Source organism: Heloderma suspectum, chromosome 2 (genome assembly GCF_057233095.1).
Source record: "Heloderma suspectum isolate Gila_16-S chromosome 2, 16-S_ref, whole genome shotgun sequence".
NCBI lineage: Eukaryota > Metazoa > Chordata > Lepidosauria > Squamata > Helodermatidae > Heloderma > Heloderma suspectum.
This window is the reverse complement of record NC_139459.1, coordinates 83725001-83740438: the sequence shown is the minus strand read 5'-3', so window position 1 is coordinate 83740438 and position 15438 is coordinate 83725001. Positions and strand designations below refer to the sequence as shown.

Here is a 15438-nt window from a genome sequence, read left to right as displayed (position 1 = left end):
CTCTGGTTGAGACATTTTCTCCAGTTCTGGAGAGGTGGCAGTTGTGGGTCTGTATGATGGTATGGAGGGAAACATGGCATCCATGCAAGGGAGCAGAACAAGGTGGTATCTCTTCTGCAGTCTGTGGGCTAAATGCAAGGTTATGCAAGAAGGCTTCTGTTTGTAAAATGGGAGATTCCTTTCTCCTCCTCCCCCCTGCAGTCCCTTGCATGCCTTCTAAATCTGCTCCAGAGGGTCTCCCAACTCTCCAGAGATGATTTGGGGGGTTGCACGGGGGTTTCAGGGGGAAGGGGGAATTTGATCTGCCAGCGGTGGCCATTCAGTTGGCAAAGGACACCGTTGGATACAACTCTATGTTTCTCCCACCTATAAATAGATATGTTTTATAAATATACATAATGTTTAGATTTCATATTGGTACTCTGCTTAATCAAATGATCCTGCAGGCCATTTTTCATATGAGAAATCAAGAACGAATATCACAATTTTAAAAGAACTACTTACAGAAATGCAACCCAATGTGGCCTCTAACTTGTGGCCTATAAAACCACTGAAACCAATTTGCCATAAGCTTTCAGTTTGTAAGGATCAGAGCCTTCACTGTGTAAGACTGTGTGATGTGTCCAGCCAAAATGTAGGCCTAATTTATGTACATATCTAAATGTCTATTAATAGCTTCTCTAACTGCAGGTCCTGGTGTAGCAAAACGGCATTCATATTTCATTTCTTGACCTTTTTTCAGTAGAGCACTGTAACATAACACAATTGGCTGCCTTTTCCTTTCTTGGTTTAGATAAAGTCATTTTTATTATATAAAAAACTAAAGCTGAGAATGATTAATAAAATTTCTTCAGTGCTAAAATGTTTTCACTTCAGGGAGAGAGGGAAACGTAACTATATTTATTTCCTGGTACAGTAATTATTTTTAATTATTTAATATCTTCATCTCATTCAGCTGTGAAACATTCTCTTGTGAGGGAGTCAAACAGAGACTTTCTTTGTAGAAGTAATAGCCACCAGAGAATTCCTATATCGATGTTTGCACATTAATTTGCTACTTAACAACATCTGTAAATTGTTAATATTAGCTACTGCTCTGCTGACACAGTTGGCTGCATTTAAATAAGCAACATTGGCAGATAAAGGGTGCAGTTATATTGAATACCCACATGTATTAAGTGCACATTTAAGTACAAGGCCAAAGGTCAAATACTGTACCTTACAGCTAAGAAGGAGGCTACTGGGAATATTGATATGTTTATACCATGTTTCCGATGGGACTCAAGTCTTGGATGAATTATAGATCTCCCTAGCTTTAGTTTTTACTGTTATAGGGTACATGTACATTACTTGATTTCTCACCATTTTATTATTTCATACTGATTTACAGTTGAATGACTCAACTGACCATTGTAAAACATTCTGACAAGATGACATGAAAGTTCTATCTGCCTTGAGTGGAGTTGCAGCATGATTTTGATAGACAGGTCATTGTAATTATTTGTTGAATAAAGTTCTATCTGTATATTTGATCTTTCATGTCTCATTTGTATATATAAGTAGAGATGCCGCAGGATTTCATAATTATTCAGTTCGTTGGTTGAAACTCATCCATTCATAATGCTCACCTTTTTAGTAAGCCTGGAGTGATGTATTATGAATTTGCTATTAGGTTTGGAACTGATTGCAAGCTTTGAAGCATGCCCAGTAAAGTAGTACATAGATTCCCACCCCCCACCCCCAAATTTCCAGTTTTCCTACCACCTGGACCAGATAAAAACTTACTTGAACCAGCTGCTGCCGCCAGAGGAGGAGGACTCTGCAGGGTCCATCTTCATACTAGTGATTGGCCACACTGAGTAAACCTCACATGACACCATCACACAGGAAGGCGACATGAAAACAACCAATCAGAAAGGGGTCATAGCGTGGTAACACATGACATCATGCTGCACATGCTTCCAAAGTACAGCTCCCAAGTTGCACATTGATACTGCACATGTGCAAAAACGAATATACATGGAATGAGAGTTTGTATTCAAGGAGAACTCTTGTCCAAATTTATATGGATGAATTCATTACCTTCTGAGTAAATACTGAATTCACTCAGGGTAAGTTCACCCATTGCTACATATAAGTCACCACACAATGTGCAGTCATTGAGTTATGAACATGCATGTGTAAACCAGTATATCAAGTGGCAGAAGTTATGGAACAAGGATGAATTTGCACATGAGCATCCCATTCTCCCAGTTTGTGGCACCACAATGGAAGAGCAGTCCAGGCAAAACTACAAAATGCTGCCACACCTAAATCATACCTTCTCCATATGGACTATGGCACTGTGCAAAGTCTGCAGAAGTCTTCAGGTTCTGGCATGCTAGGATCAGTTGGGCGATTGCTATGATTGGTTTGAGAGTCTTTAATGTACTAAATTAGCACAACTGAGACCCCAAAGAAACTTTAGTGCTAGTTGTCATAGCCTTTCTGAGGGGAGATAAAGTCTAGCAAGTGATCACTATTGCAACAACTATCCAGACAAATGACAAAATCTAACTTGCCCTTTGAAGAATGGCTACGGAGTCAGCAGTCTTCTTCAGACAACCATGTTCCAAACTCCTTGAATGTGTAAGACACTGTTTGTAAGGAAGAAAACTGATTTTCCTAATGTACCCTCAAATAGCCTCTCAAACAGCCCAGACTACATACCTAAAATTAAAATAAAAAAATGTTAAGCATTGAAAAAATGATTCCGGGAAGGATATGCAGAAGTTCAAATAGCTTTACCTCATCTCTAATCTAAATGAAGCATTATGGAGGCTGTACCATTCTGAATAAACTGACCAGAGTTTCAGGAATAAAGTATAAACACTTCCTGTAAATTTACTTACAACTAAAGTTTGCCAATCAATGATTATGATAAACTATGTTTAACTAGATGAGTACACAGTAAACTCTTCCAAACTCTTATTGTTTGCAATGTACTTGTCTTCAAACCAGTGGATCCCTGGAACTGGAACTGTTTTTGTTTATTTGTTTTAAATAAAATCATTTCCTCTAATAGTGAACTGAGATGACTGAGTGTGGAAGGCCATGCAAAAGTACATACTCAGACACACCAAATATAGGAGTTCATAAATAAAAAGAAAAATAAATTTAATGCCTGCCAGCAGCGACCTGTCAAGGACCTCGTGCTTCCAGGATTTATGGAATGTTGATGGCATAGGGATTGCACACCTTTGTTACATCACACTTAGATTACTTCAGTGTGATTTACATGGGGCTACCCCTGAAGATTGTCCAGAAACTTTAGTTGGTACAAAACCAGAAACTTTAATTGGTGCAAAACCAAATGTGGCAGCTAGGCTGCTAACTGGTGCATGGTATTGAGACCATACTACACCTATTTTGAAAGATGCAAACTAGTTATTAATTTCTTTTCAGGCTCAGTTCAAGATGTTGGTTTTAACCTTTAAAACCCTAAACAGCTTAGGACTTAATTTCTTTTCAGGCTCAGTTCAAGATGTTGGTTTTAACCTTTAAAACCCTAAACAGCTTAGGACTTGGCTAAGGGACCATCTGTCTCATTATGAACCTGTTTGGTGATTAAAATCTGGAGGAGAGGCCCTCTTGACCATACGATTCCTCACAGAGGCCCGTTAGTTAGGCACATGTGAAAGGGCTTTCTCTGTTGTTGTTCCCAAATGGTGGAATGTGGTCAAGAGCTACAATTGACCCCTACTGTCTTTAGAAAGGGTGTGAATACTCATCTTTTTATTTTAACCTTTTAAATTATGTAGCTGTTAGATGCTTTAATGTCTTACTATTTGTAATGTTCTTGTTTTTTATTCTTGTTTTAAAGTTTTGTTGTTTTGAATCATTGTGCACCACCTTGATAGCTTTTTAGCAAATAAGGCAGTATATAATTGTTAATGAATAAAGTAATAATAAAAAATCCTAAGATAACTAATCTCACTGACTGGAGAGGGAACTTGCATATCCTCTTTGCTATCAGCAGAAAAGACTTCCCTGACCTGGTGCCCTCCAAATATTTTGAAATACAACTCCCAGAATTCCTAACCACTGGCCATGCTGGCTGAGGCGGATGGGAGTTGAAGTCCAAAATATCTGGAGGGCACCAGGATGGGGAAGGCCGGTATAGATGGTATTAGCAACCACATAAGATTCACTGTTGAGGATAGGTTTATTAAAAGATGGAGTGTGTTTGTCAAATTTTGGAATGATAAATTTAGAGATAATGTTCACCCATATCCATTGTTTTCCCTGATCTGATTTTTGTTGTTGAACGATATGTGCACATGTATTGGGTGAATCTTTATGTTAATTTTTAAATTGTATTTTGTATGATTAATTTAAAAAAAAAATTGAAGGATTTCTTGGAACATTGAGGCATACATTTTTGTCACAGTTCTATTTTATTTACAGATGTTGATGAATGTCAGGCTATCCCTGGAATTTGCCAAGGAGGGAATTGCATCAATACAGTTGGATCATATGAGTGCAAATGCCCTGCTGGCCACAAACAGAATGAAGCCACTCAGAAGTGTGAAGGTAAGCGTAATGGATCAGGAAAAACATTTGCATGGTGTTCTCTGCCTAAGGGCGCAATCCTACGCATGTTTAGGCAGAGAAAAGGCCTACGACTCCCAGCATTCCTCAGCCATCAGCTGGGGAATGCTGGGAGTTGTAGGCCTTTTCTCTGCCTAAACATGCATAGGATTGCACCTTAAGTTGGTTATGGTGTCAAAACACCTGCACTAGGGCTTTCAGCAGCAAGCACAGGAGTGAACCAATGATATCAGCTCATGCAGTAGGAAGTAAAAGCCTTTCCTGTTCCTTTGACAGCTGCTAGCCAAATTTAAATGGTAAGTTAAAACAGCTGTTCAAACTAACTGCTTAAATTGTGCCCAAATTCATTGCTTGATGCAGTGCCTCCAGCTTAATAGGGTTTGATTTTCTTCCAAAATATTTTAATAAAATTGCCAAACTAAGGTGGCTTTAGATCTGTAAGTAACATGTCCGAATATGTGGGTTTTATATTCCTCACTGCACATACAAAGGGTTGTATTCAATGGTGTTCTTCTACCAGTGGGAGGGAACTACTGGCACAATGATTTCCCCCTTCTCCCTGTATTTCCCCATGTGCATTCCAAACCTGCTCTAGAGGGTTGGGGTATGTAGATTTGGCGTGCATGTGGGGGGCTGCAGATAAGAGAACAGGAAGCCCCATTGCATGAATGGAAGTCCCATTGAATGAGTGGAGGATCCAAGTCCAAATCAACCAAATGGGGATCTCGATCAATACTGAGTCTGGTCATGCCACTCGGAACCCCAACCCCTCTGTCTGGAGTAGAAATAGCCCCAAAACACTGAATCAGGAGATCCACATTGAGATGGTGAGTGTCTCCTGTGATGCAAAGTTTGCCTAGTGTCAGCCTGCTTCCATAGTGGGGAGTCCCGAGGCAGCTTCCGAATTTCACCTTCCAATGTCGAGGCTAGGGTCTTCTAGAGGCTGGGTGCTCAGTGTCAGATCTGACGTTTGTTGTAGATGCACTGGAATCCATGAATTAAGTAGTGGTGGTGGCATTAATATCACTGGTAGAGATGATACTGGTACCAAAGTTACCAGTGCTGAGGCCGGGATCATTGGAGGTGGGGCTGAAGATGACTTTAACTTCGTTTTCATTGGTTCTGACTGGAACAGCTTATGAGCTTTCATTCTTTGGGACAGTTTTTAGGTGCAGCAATATTCAGTGACAGACCTGGTGTTGGTGGGTTGGTACAAACAGCCTTAGAGCTGCCTGGCAGTGAGAAAGATTGTGATCCTGGAGCCACCGAAATGGTCACATTTAAGTGGGCTAGAATCTCTGATGCCTCAAGACAGTGGTTCTTTGACACCTTGGACATTTTGGTAGATGTCTTGTCCTTCATAGGCTGAGGAGCAGTGTCTACTGCCCTGAAGGCCTGGTCCTGCGGTATGACGTGAAGTCTGGCCTGTTTAGTAAAACTTTGCAAAACAGGCATCCACTTTGTGGCCCTCCCCTAAACAAAGGAGACAAAGCGAGTGCCTGTCTGTTGGAGGAGGTTTACTGCTACAGTGAGCACGCTTGTGAATGGAGGCCCCTGCAGGTGACAGCAGAGATCACAAAAAACAATCAATACAAAATTGAGAGAGAGAGAGAGAGAGAGAGAGATGAAACAAGAAAGCAGACAGACAAGAGAAAGAAAAGAAAAACCTCAGCATGTTCAAATTTTCCTCAGGAAGAAGTGAACAAGGAGAAGATTCTCTACGAGGCTGCCACAGCAGTGGTCAAAAGAGAACTGAGGGAATAGGCAGGAACCCTCTATGGGCATCACGCTGGGGTGGTGTGGGAGGGTTCCTGCCAAAAAATCGTCAGCTATAAAATGTTCCTAATTGAGGCTTTGTGCAGGTGCTGAGCCCATGTATGATGCACAGAGACCATGAAGAAGAAATTATGGGCTACATCAAACATTACAGAAGCAGACTTCCTTCCACTTGTGCAACAGGACTTTCCCCCAACCCTCTAGACCAGATTTTGGGGGTGGGGACTGCATAGGGGAGCAGGTTTCCATTTTGTCAGTGGTGTCTATTCTGCTTGAGGATAGCAGTGGAATGGACACAGTTGTATAGAAACCTATGAGTAGATTAATTATGTATGTTTTCACTTACTTGCTTATTTTCAGTGAACCCCCAAAGGAAAAGTATTGAGTTCTTGAGAAGGATGGTGGCAGTATTGTCATAGCACCAAACTATTTCCTTAATGTTCCCTAAAGTTGTACTTCATTGCAATATCTGCTAAATTAACTGATAAAATAAGTTAAGTTTGAAAGAAATGCTACCAATATAGGGGATATGACTCAAGATCAGTTTCAGTGAAGAAAAATGAACATTTTCTACAAAACTGGAAACATATTTGCTTGGAAATATGTGATGAATAAATCAGCTTTAGAATAAATAATAAAGGCAATATTAACAATAGAGAAATGTTGTATATTTTCATCATGAGAAAACTTTTATCATCACTCAGTGAACATTTTAAAACATACTGTAGTTTTCACAATAACAATATAAATAATGAGGTGAGGGCAGCTGTGGTTGCTAAACTTAGCTGCACATAGTATGGATATTGTGTAGGCAAAGGAAGTGTGGATACGTTCATGGTTTGTGTGCTGTATAGTGGAATGTCACTTTTCACAAGTTAATCCTTTATGAAACTTCACTTTAGTTTGGGATATTTTCTACCTTAACTAAGTAGTTCTAATTGATATAACAATCACATGGGAGATTTGTCTGGAAATTAATTTACCAATGTAAATGGTAAGGAAGGTTCTATTTCAGTGCACAGTGATGATGTTATAGTCCTATGAATGTGGCAGCTGTAGCATTACAAGCAGTACCTTGCGCTGCCTCAGCTCTCAGGACATTTAATATCTGCTACATCCCACATCCTTATTGTGAGGTGAATCTGATTAATCATTGCATTGAGCACCATCCTCCTGCGTCTAGGAGGAGATTGCAGAAAAAGGATCAAGGGGATGTATTCCTCCTTCCTTGAGCCTGTCTCATTGCATCTCTACCTGTGCTGGTTAGGTACCTGTGCACTGTACTAATACGTGTGAACTGGTGATAGTTGCGTCCCAGTACTGGGCTTAGTTCCTATCATACATTTTTCGGCATGGGACCCCCAGGCCTGATCCTAGGCAGTCAGCAGCAGAACCTGGGATTGGCCATGAAGGAAGTATTTGAAACTGGGACTGGAGCATGTCTTAAAAATAGGGATAATGTCTGTATTTTGGAGTAGTATTAGAAATGACACAACAACAAAATATTTCTTATTTAATAGATATTCTACTTCACATACTTTTTGTAGGAAAAATGTAAGGACTATACATGATCTCTCAGAAGAAAGTTAAAGCTGCTGTATGTTAAAGAAAATTCACTCTATAAAGTTATATAGAGGTTTTAAAAATTCACCCTTCAGACAGGGCAGGTCCTGAAAGTGTAGCAGACATTACCTATCCTTGGCATGAATCAGCTAGAAAAACAAGATCTTACATGTTTTAATGTACAGTAACGTGAATACCACAAACCTAAGAATATTTGCACTTTACACATGGGCTGAGCCATAGAAAGCCTAGTGACTCATTAAAATATACTCTAAAATATGTATATTTGTATTCTTACCTATAGAATTAATTATTTTCTGATTAATTATTTCTGAACATTTAGAACTCAGCTTGTATATGGCAGGCGATATCAACTTTTAAAAAAATGTTTTGAAATATGTGCTGGTGGGGAACAGAGCACATGGTGAACTACTTCATGAAAACAAGTTCCACGCTAATGAAGTGACTGCTCAAACATGACCTTATGAGGAAAACTAGTTCTGTGATTCAGGAGCGAGTCCTAAACCTCTATAGAAGATAATTTTCTTGGGCTTCTAGTGTAAGTTCTCCTCGCCTAGTAGAGGTGAGGAGACATCCCTGTGTCAACATAAATTATGGGAGATTTAGGAGCAGTCTTTTCTTATCCCAATGAAGGAAGTTACTGAAGTCTAAAAAGTCATCATGTGCACACCAAGGCATTTGGTGATGAAATAAATGAATCACAGAAAGAACATCATTCTGCAGATAGTTCAACACTCAGCCACTAAGCTACTAAGTGGGATTGAATGGTGGAAACATCTCAGTGCTTAAAGAAATCCACTGGCTTTCAGTCCATTTCTGAGGTTAATTCAAAATGCTGGGTGCTTACTTTTAAAGCTCTACATGGCTTAAGACCTGGATACTCGAAAGAATGACTTCTCCTACTTCAACAGACCGATACACTAAGATCTTCCTCCGAGGCCTTGCTCCGGGTGCTCTCACAATTTTCTCCAGGTGCCACACTTCCTGAGCTGTGTGGCTGTGGGGGAAATGACCTTTTGGGCTGTGGTGCCTTTTTGTGGAACTCTTTACCCAGCGAGGCTCACCTGGGACCTAAATTAATGTCTTTTAGGTGCCTTTTTATTTTTCTAGGCTTTTAACTTCTGATATATTTTCCCCTGCTGTAATTGTTTTAGTTCTTTCTCTTTGTGTTGTTATTAGTTATTATAAACTGCTCTGGACATTTTGAATTGAATGGCAGTTTAGAAATGTTATATTGCTTCACAGCCAATACGTAAAATAAAGAAAAAATACTATAATTATAATAAAAAAATACCATATGAAGTCCAGGTTGGATCAAGAGCTGTGACATGTTAACCCAGCTAATCCATAGTAGGGTATATGTGGAATCTACATATAAGTTATATGTGGAATACACATATAGGTTATATGTGAAATATACATATAAGTTATATGTGGAATGTAGAAATAGCAATATAATTCCAGCAGAAATTTTCACTGACAAATTAACAATTTGCAAGGCTTTTCCCCAAAATACTATTTGGAAATGCCCATTCATATTCAAATACTAAAATGAAGGGCCCTTCAAACAAGAATGCTTTAGGTTTCTGAAGGTAGACATTATTTATGGCATAAGCTGAGCTATATGGTAAAATTTCCAAAATATAGAAGTATTGATGGTACTGACTGACCATTGTAAGGTTAGGGGAAATTAAGTCATGCTCTCTCTAGAGATCTCTTCAAGAAAATCGGAGATCTCAAGGGAACGTTTTGTGCAAAGACGGGCATGATAAAGGACAAAGAAGGCAGGGACCTAACAGAAGCAGATGAGATTAAGAAGAGGTGGAAAGAATACACAGAAGAACTATACAGGAAAGATCTGAATGTCCCTGATAGCCATGATAGTGCACTCACTGAACTTGAGCCGGACATCCTCGAGAGTGAAGTCAAGTGGGCCTTAGGAAGCATTAGTAACAACAAAGCTAGCAGAGATGACAGTCTTCCAGCTGAGCTATTTAAAATCCTCAAAGATGATGCTGTTAAAGTGCTGCACTCAATATGCCAACAAATGCATATTGAGTGCAGATTTGGAACACTCAACAGTGGCCGCAAGACTGGAAAAGGTCAGTTTACATTCCAATTCCAAAGAAGGGCAACGCCAAAGAGTGTTCAAACTACCGCACAATTGCGCTCATTTCACATGCCAGCAAGGTGATGCTCAAAATCCTACAAGCTAGGCTTCAGCAGTATGAGAACCGAGAACTACCGGAAGTACAAGCTGGGTTTCGAAGAGGCAGAGGAACTAGAGATCAAATCGCCAACATTCGCTGGATCATGCAGAAAGCAAAAGAATTCCAGAAAAACTTCTATTTCTGCTTCATTGACTACACTAAAGCCTTTGATTGTGTGGATCGCAACAAACTGTGGCAAATTCTTAAAGTGATGGGAATACCAGACCACCTTACCTGTCTCCTGAGAAACCTGTACGAGGGTCAAGAAGCAACAGTAAGAACCAGACATGGAACAACTGATTGGTTCAAAATTGGGAAAGGAGTACGACAAGACTGCATATTGTCACCCTGCTTATTTAACTGATATGCAGAGTACATCATGAGAAACGCTGGGTTGGATGAATCACAGGTCGGAATTAAGATTGCTGCGAGAATTATCAACAACCTCAGATACGCAGACGATACCACCCTAAAGGCAGAAAGCGAAGAGGATCTAAAGAGCCTCTTGTTGAGGGTGAAAGAGGAGAGTGCAAAAGCTGGTTTGAAACTCAACATTCAAAAAACGAAGATCATGGCATCTGGCCACATCACTTCCTGGCATATAGAAGGGGAAGAAATAGAAGCTGTGACAGATTTTATTTTCTTGGGCTCCAAGATCACCGCAGACGGTGACTGTAGCCATGAAATTAAAAGACGCTTGCTCCTTGGGAGGAAAGCTATGGCAAACCTAGACAGCATAGTAAGAAGCAGAGACATCACCTTGCCGACAAAGGTCCGTCTAATCAAAGCTATGGTTTTCCCAGTAGTAATGTATGGCTGTGAGAGCTGGACTATGAGGAAGGCTGAGCGCTAAAGAATTGATGCTTTCGAACTGTGGTGCTGGAGAAGACTCTTACGAGTCCGCTGGACTGCAAGGAGGTCAAATCAGTCAATCCTAAAGGAAATCAACCCTGACTGCTCATTGGAAGGACAGATACTGAAGCTGAAGCTCAAATATTTTGGCCACCTAATGCGAAGAGAAAACTCTCTGGAAAAGACCCTGATGCTGGGAAAGACTGAAGGCAAAAGGAGAAGGGGACGGCAGAGGATGGGATGGCTAGATAGCATCAGCGATGCAATGAATATGAACTTGAGCACGCTCCGGGAGAGAGTGCAGGACAGGAAGGCCTGGCATGCTATGGTCCATGGGGTCACGAAGAGTCGGACACGACTGAACAACAACAACAACAACTCTCAAATGGACTTCTCTCTGTTTTTTAGAGGGGGAGAGAGACAGAGAGAGCAACTATTCCATCAATAGAAGAATACTTGTTTTAATCTGGATTTTATTTAAAATACTTTTTTACATAAGTGATCTCACCAGCAAGTATTCTGCCTGCCCCTTTCCCCTCCTCATGTGTGTAAAGCCAGATCAAACATTACAAAGGGGCAAAAGTCTTATAGGCCTTACCTAGGCAAGATGCCAGTTTTTAACAGGACTTTGACATTAACTATCCAATTTTCTTTTAAAAAGAAAATAAACTAGGAGTCATGAAATTTCAGTTTGTTTTTTACCTTTTTGACTTGAAGAGCCAGATGTGCTTTAATATGTTTAAAGAAAACCTTTTCCCTGGCAGTAATATGAATAAGTGTTCACATTACACTTTCTGTACCACGCAGACCAAAATGGCTTAACAACACAATCCCATGCATGTATATACTCATAAGTAAGTCCCATTGAGTTCAATAGAGCTTACTCCCAGGTAAGTGGGTATAGGACTGCAGCCTACGGGCCCAATCCTATGCATGTTTAGACAGAAAAAAAGTCCTACAATTCCCATTGTGCCCTAGCTAGCCAAGCTGGCTGTGGCATACTGGGAATTGTAGGACTTTTTTTCTGTCTAAACATACATAGGATTGCACCCTAAATAACTTAAGAGTGCAAAACTTTGTTGTTGTTGTTGTTGTTGTTCAGTCGTTCAGTCGTGTCCGACTCTTCGTGACCCCATGGACCATAGCACGCCAGGCCTTCCTGTCCTGCGCTCTCTCCCGGAGCGTGCTCAAGTTCATATTCATTGCATCCGTGATGCTATCTAGCCATCTCATCCTCTGCCGTCCCCTTCTCCTTTTGCCTTCAGTCTTTCCCAGCATCAGGGTCTTTTCCAGGGAGTTTTCTCTTCGCATTAGGTGGCCAAAATATTGGAGCTTCAGCTTCATTATCTGTCCTTCCAATGAGCAGTCAGGGTTGATTTCCTTTAGGATGGACTGATTTGACCTCCTTGCAGTCCAGGGCACTCGTAAGAGTCTTCTCCAGCACCACAGTTCGAAAGCATCAATTCTTCGGTGCTCAGCCTTCCTTATAGTCCAGCTCTCACAGCCATACATTACTACTGGGAAAACCATAGCTTTGATTAGACGGACCTTTGTCGGCAAGGTGATGTCTCTGCTTCTTACTATGCTGTCTAGGTTGGCCATAGCTTTCCTCCCAAGGAGCAAGCGTCTTTTAATTTCATGGCTACAGTCACCGTCTGCGGTGATCTTGGAGCCCAAAAAAGTAAAATCTGTCACTGCTTCCATATGCCAGGAAGTGATGGGGCCAGATTGTCAGATCATTGTCAGATCTGGTTCTGACTGTTGCTTCTTGACCCTCGTACAGGTTTCTCAGGAGACAGGTAAGGTGGTCTGGTACTCCCATCTCTTTAAGAATTTGCCACAGTTTGATGTGATCCACACAATCAAAGGCTTTAGTATAGTCAATGAAGCAGAAATAGACGTTTTTCTGGAATTCTCTTGCTTCCTCCATGATCCAGCGAATGTTGGCGATTTGATCTCTAGTTCCTCGGCCTCTTCGGAACCCAGCTTGTACTTCTGGTAGTTCTTGGTTCACATGCTGCTGAAGCCTAGCTTGTAGGATTTTGAGCATCACCTTGCTGGCATGTGAAATGAGCGCAATTGTATGGTAGTTTGAACACTCTTTGGCGTTGCCCTTCTTTGGAATTGGAATGTAAACTGACCTTTTCCAGTCTTGTGGCCACTGTTGAGTGTTCCAAATTTGTTGGCATATTGAGTGCAGCACTTTAACAGCATCATCTTTTAGGATTTTAAATAGCTCAGCTGGAATACTGTCATCTCCACTAGCTTTGTTGTTAGTAATGCTTCCTAAGGCCCACTTGACTTCACTCTCTAGGATGTCCGGCTCAAGTTCAGTGAGTGCACTATTCATGGCTATCAGGGACATTCAGATGCCATGATCTTTTTTTACTGACTGTATGGAGCTTCTGACTGTAGAAGAAGCTTACTGACTGTATGGAGCTTCTCCATCTTTTTACTGACTGTATGGAGCTTCTCCATCTTTGGCTGCAAAGGACATAATCAATCTGATTTCGATATTGACCATCTGGTGACGTCCATGTGTAGAGTCGCCTCTTGTGCTGTTGGAAAAGAGTGTTTGCTATGATCAGCATGTTCTCTTGGCAAAACTCTATTAGCTTTTGTCCTGCTTCATTTTGTACACCAAGGCCATGCCTGCTTGTTATCCCGGTGATTTCTTGACTTCCTACTTTAGCATTCCAATCCCCTATGATGAAGAGGACATCTTTTTTTGGTGTTAGTTCTAGAAGGTGTTGTAGGTCTTCATAGAACTGATCAACCTCAGCTTCTTCGGCCTCAGTGGTTGGGGCATAGACTTGAATTACTGTGATGTTGAATGGTTTGCCTTGGATTCGTACTGAGATCATTCTATCATTTTTAAGATTGTACCCCAATACTGCTTTTCCCACCCTTTTGTTGACTATGAGTGCTACTCCATTTCTTCTAAGGGATTCTTGCCCACAATAGTAGATATGATGGTCACCTGAATTAAATTCGCCCATGCCTGTCCATTTTAGTTCGCTGATTCCCAAGATGTCGATGTTCAATCTTGCCATCTCATGTTTGACCACCTCCAGCTTACCTTGATTCATTGATCTGACATTCCAGGTTCCTAAACAATATTGTTCTTTACAGCATCGGATTTTCTTTTCACCACCAGACACATCCACAGCTGAGTGTCCTTTCGGGTTTGGCCCAGCCGCTTCACTCTTTCTGGCACTACTTGGAAATACCCTCTGCTCTTCCCCAGTAGCATATTGGACACCTTCCGACCTGAGGGGCTCATCTTCTGGCGTCATCTCTTTTAGCCTTGTGATACGTTCCATGGGGTTTTCTTGGCAAGAATACTGGAGTGGGTTGCCATTTCCTTCTCCAGTGGACCACATTTTGTCAGAACTGTCTGCCATGACCTGTCCGTCTTGGGTGGCCCTGCACGGCATAGCTTATGGCTTCACTGAGTTACGCAAGCCCCTTCGCCACAACAAGGCAGTGATCCATGAAGGGGGTGCAAAACTTACTGTAACTTAAATTACTTAATAGCACATAGTCTACTGTTACTCAACAGAACTTATAATGTACTCATATGCATATATAGGTTATTTAAATTTTTACACTCTTTACATTGTGCTTTCATTTTATTTGCGAAGGATTTTCAGTTTAGCATAGTAGCATTTTGGTATAAGGGGAAACGACAATGGCTTAAAGATTTCTTAATCTTCCTGGAAATAGTTGCCTATTTTATTCCCAGTGTTGCTGGCATCACATTAAAAGCACCATTAGTAAAAACAGCAAAATTAACAGTGCAGCCCTATGCATGCATACACAGACATATTTCCTGCTGCGTGAAATGGGGCTTACTCCCAGGTGAGTGGGTATAACACTGTAGCTTTAAGAATGCTTATAGAACACCACTTTCAAAATTGTTTAAAGTTAACCCCAATTTTGAAAACTCGGTCCACAAAAGAGCCTTTAAAATGTTTTTAAAAGATATTTGAGCCTTCTGTCCTTAGACATCACTTTCTCTCCAAAGAAAGATTGGGAGAAGGCCACTTCCCCCTTCTCCAGGCATTTGCTAGTGTAGTGAACAACTCCCTAATTATTTGAACTGAGAGGCAAGTCAAATTCTGTACTGGATTGACTGCAGGATAGCATGCAGGCCTCCATGAGCTCAGTTCCCACCTCTGATACCTAAAATCATGGGGAGAGAGGTCAGCTCTGTAGAAGCAGGGACTTCAACAGTTCTAGAGCAGCAACAGGAAACTCCCCTCTTGTAGCTGCTGTTAGGGTACAATCAACAAGGTGGTCTCATCAGATCTTGATGATCCTTATGGAACATGAAGCAGGATAGTTCTCTGTTTCAATTTAGTCTTAAGCTCCTTTTGTTTCTTGTATTAATAGTTCTTGAACCTATTAGGCAGAGCAGACTCTT

The 15438-nt window shown here is 40.9% G+C and overlaps 1 protein-coding gene across 1 annotated transcript in view; it reads left to right on the top strand.

The window, feature by feature from the left end:
- FBN2 (fibrillin 2) overlaps positions 1–15438 on the top strand; it is a 262921-nt gene that overhangs the window by 64480 nt on the left and 183003 nt on the right. Inside the window, exon 7 of the mRNA XM_084832107.1 lies at positions 4447–4572. Within this exon, the coding sequence (XP_084688233.1) occupies positions 4447–4572 (126 nt within the window). The remainder of the gene's footprint in view (positions 1–4446; positions 4573–15438) is intronic.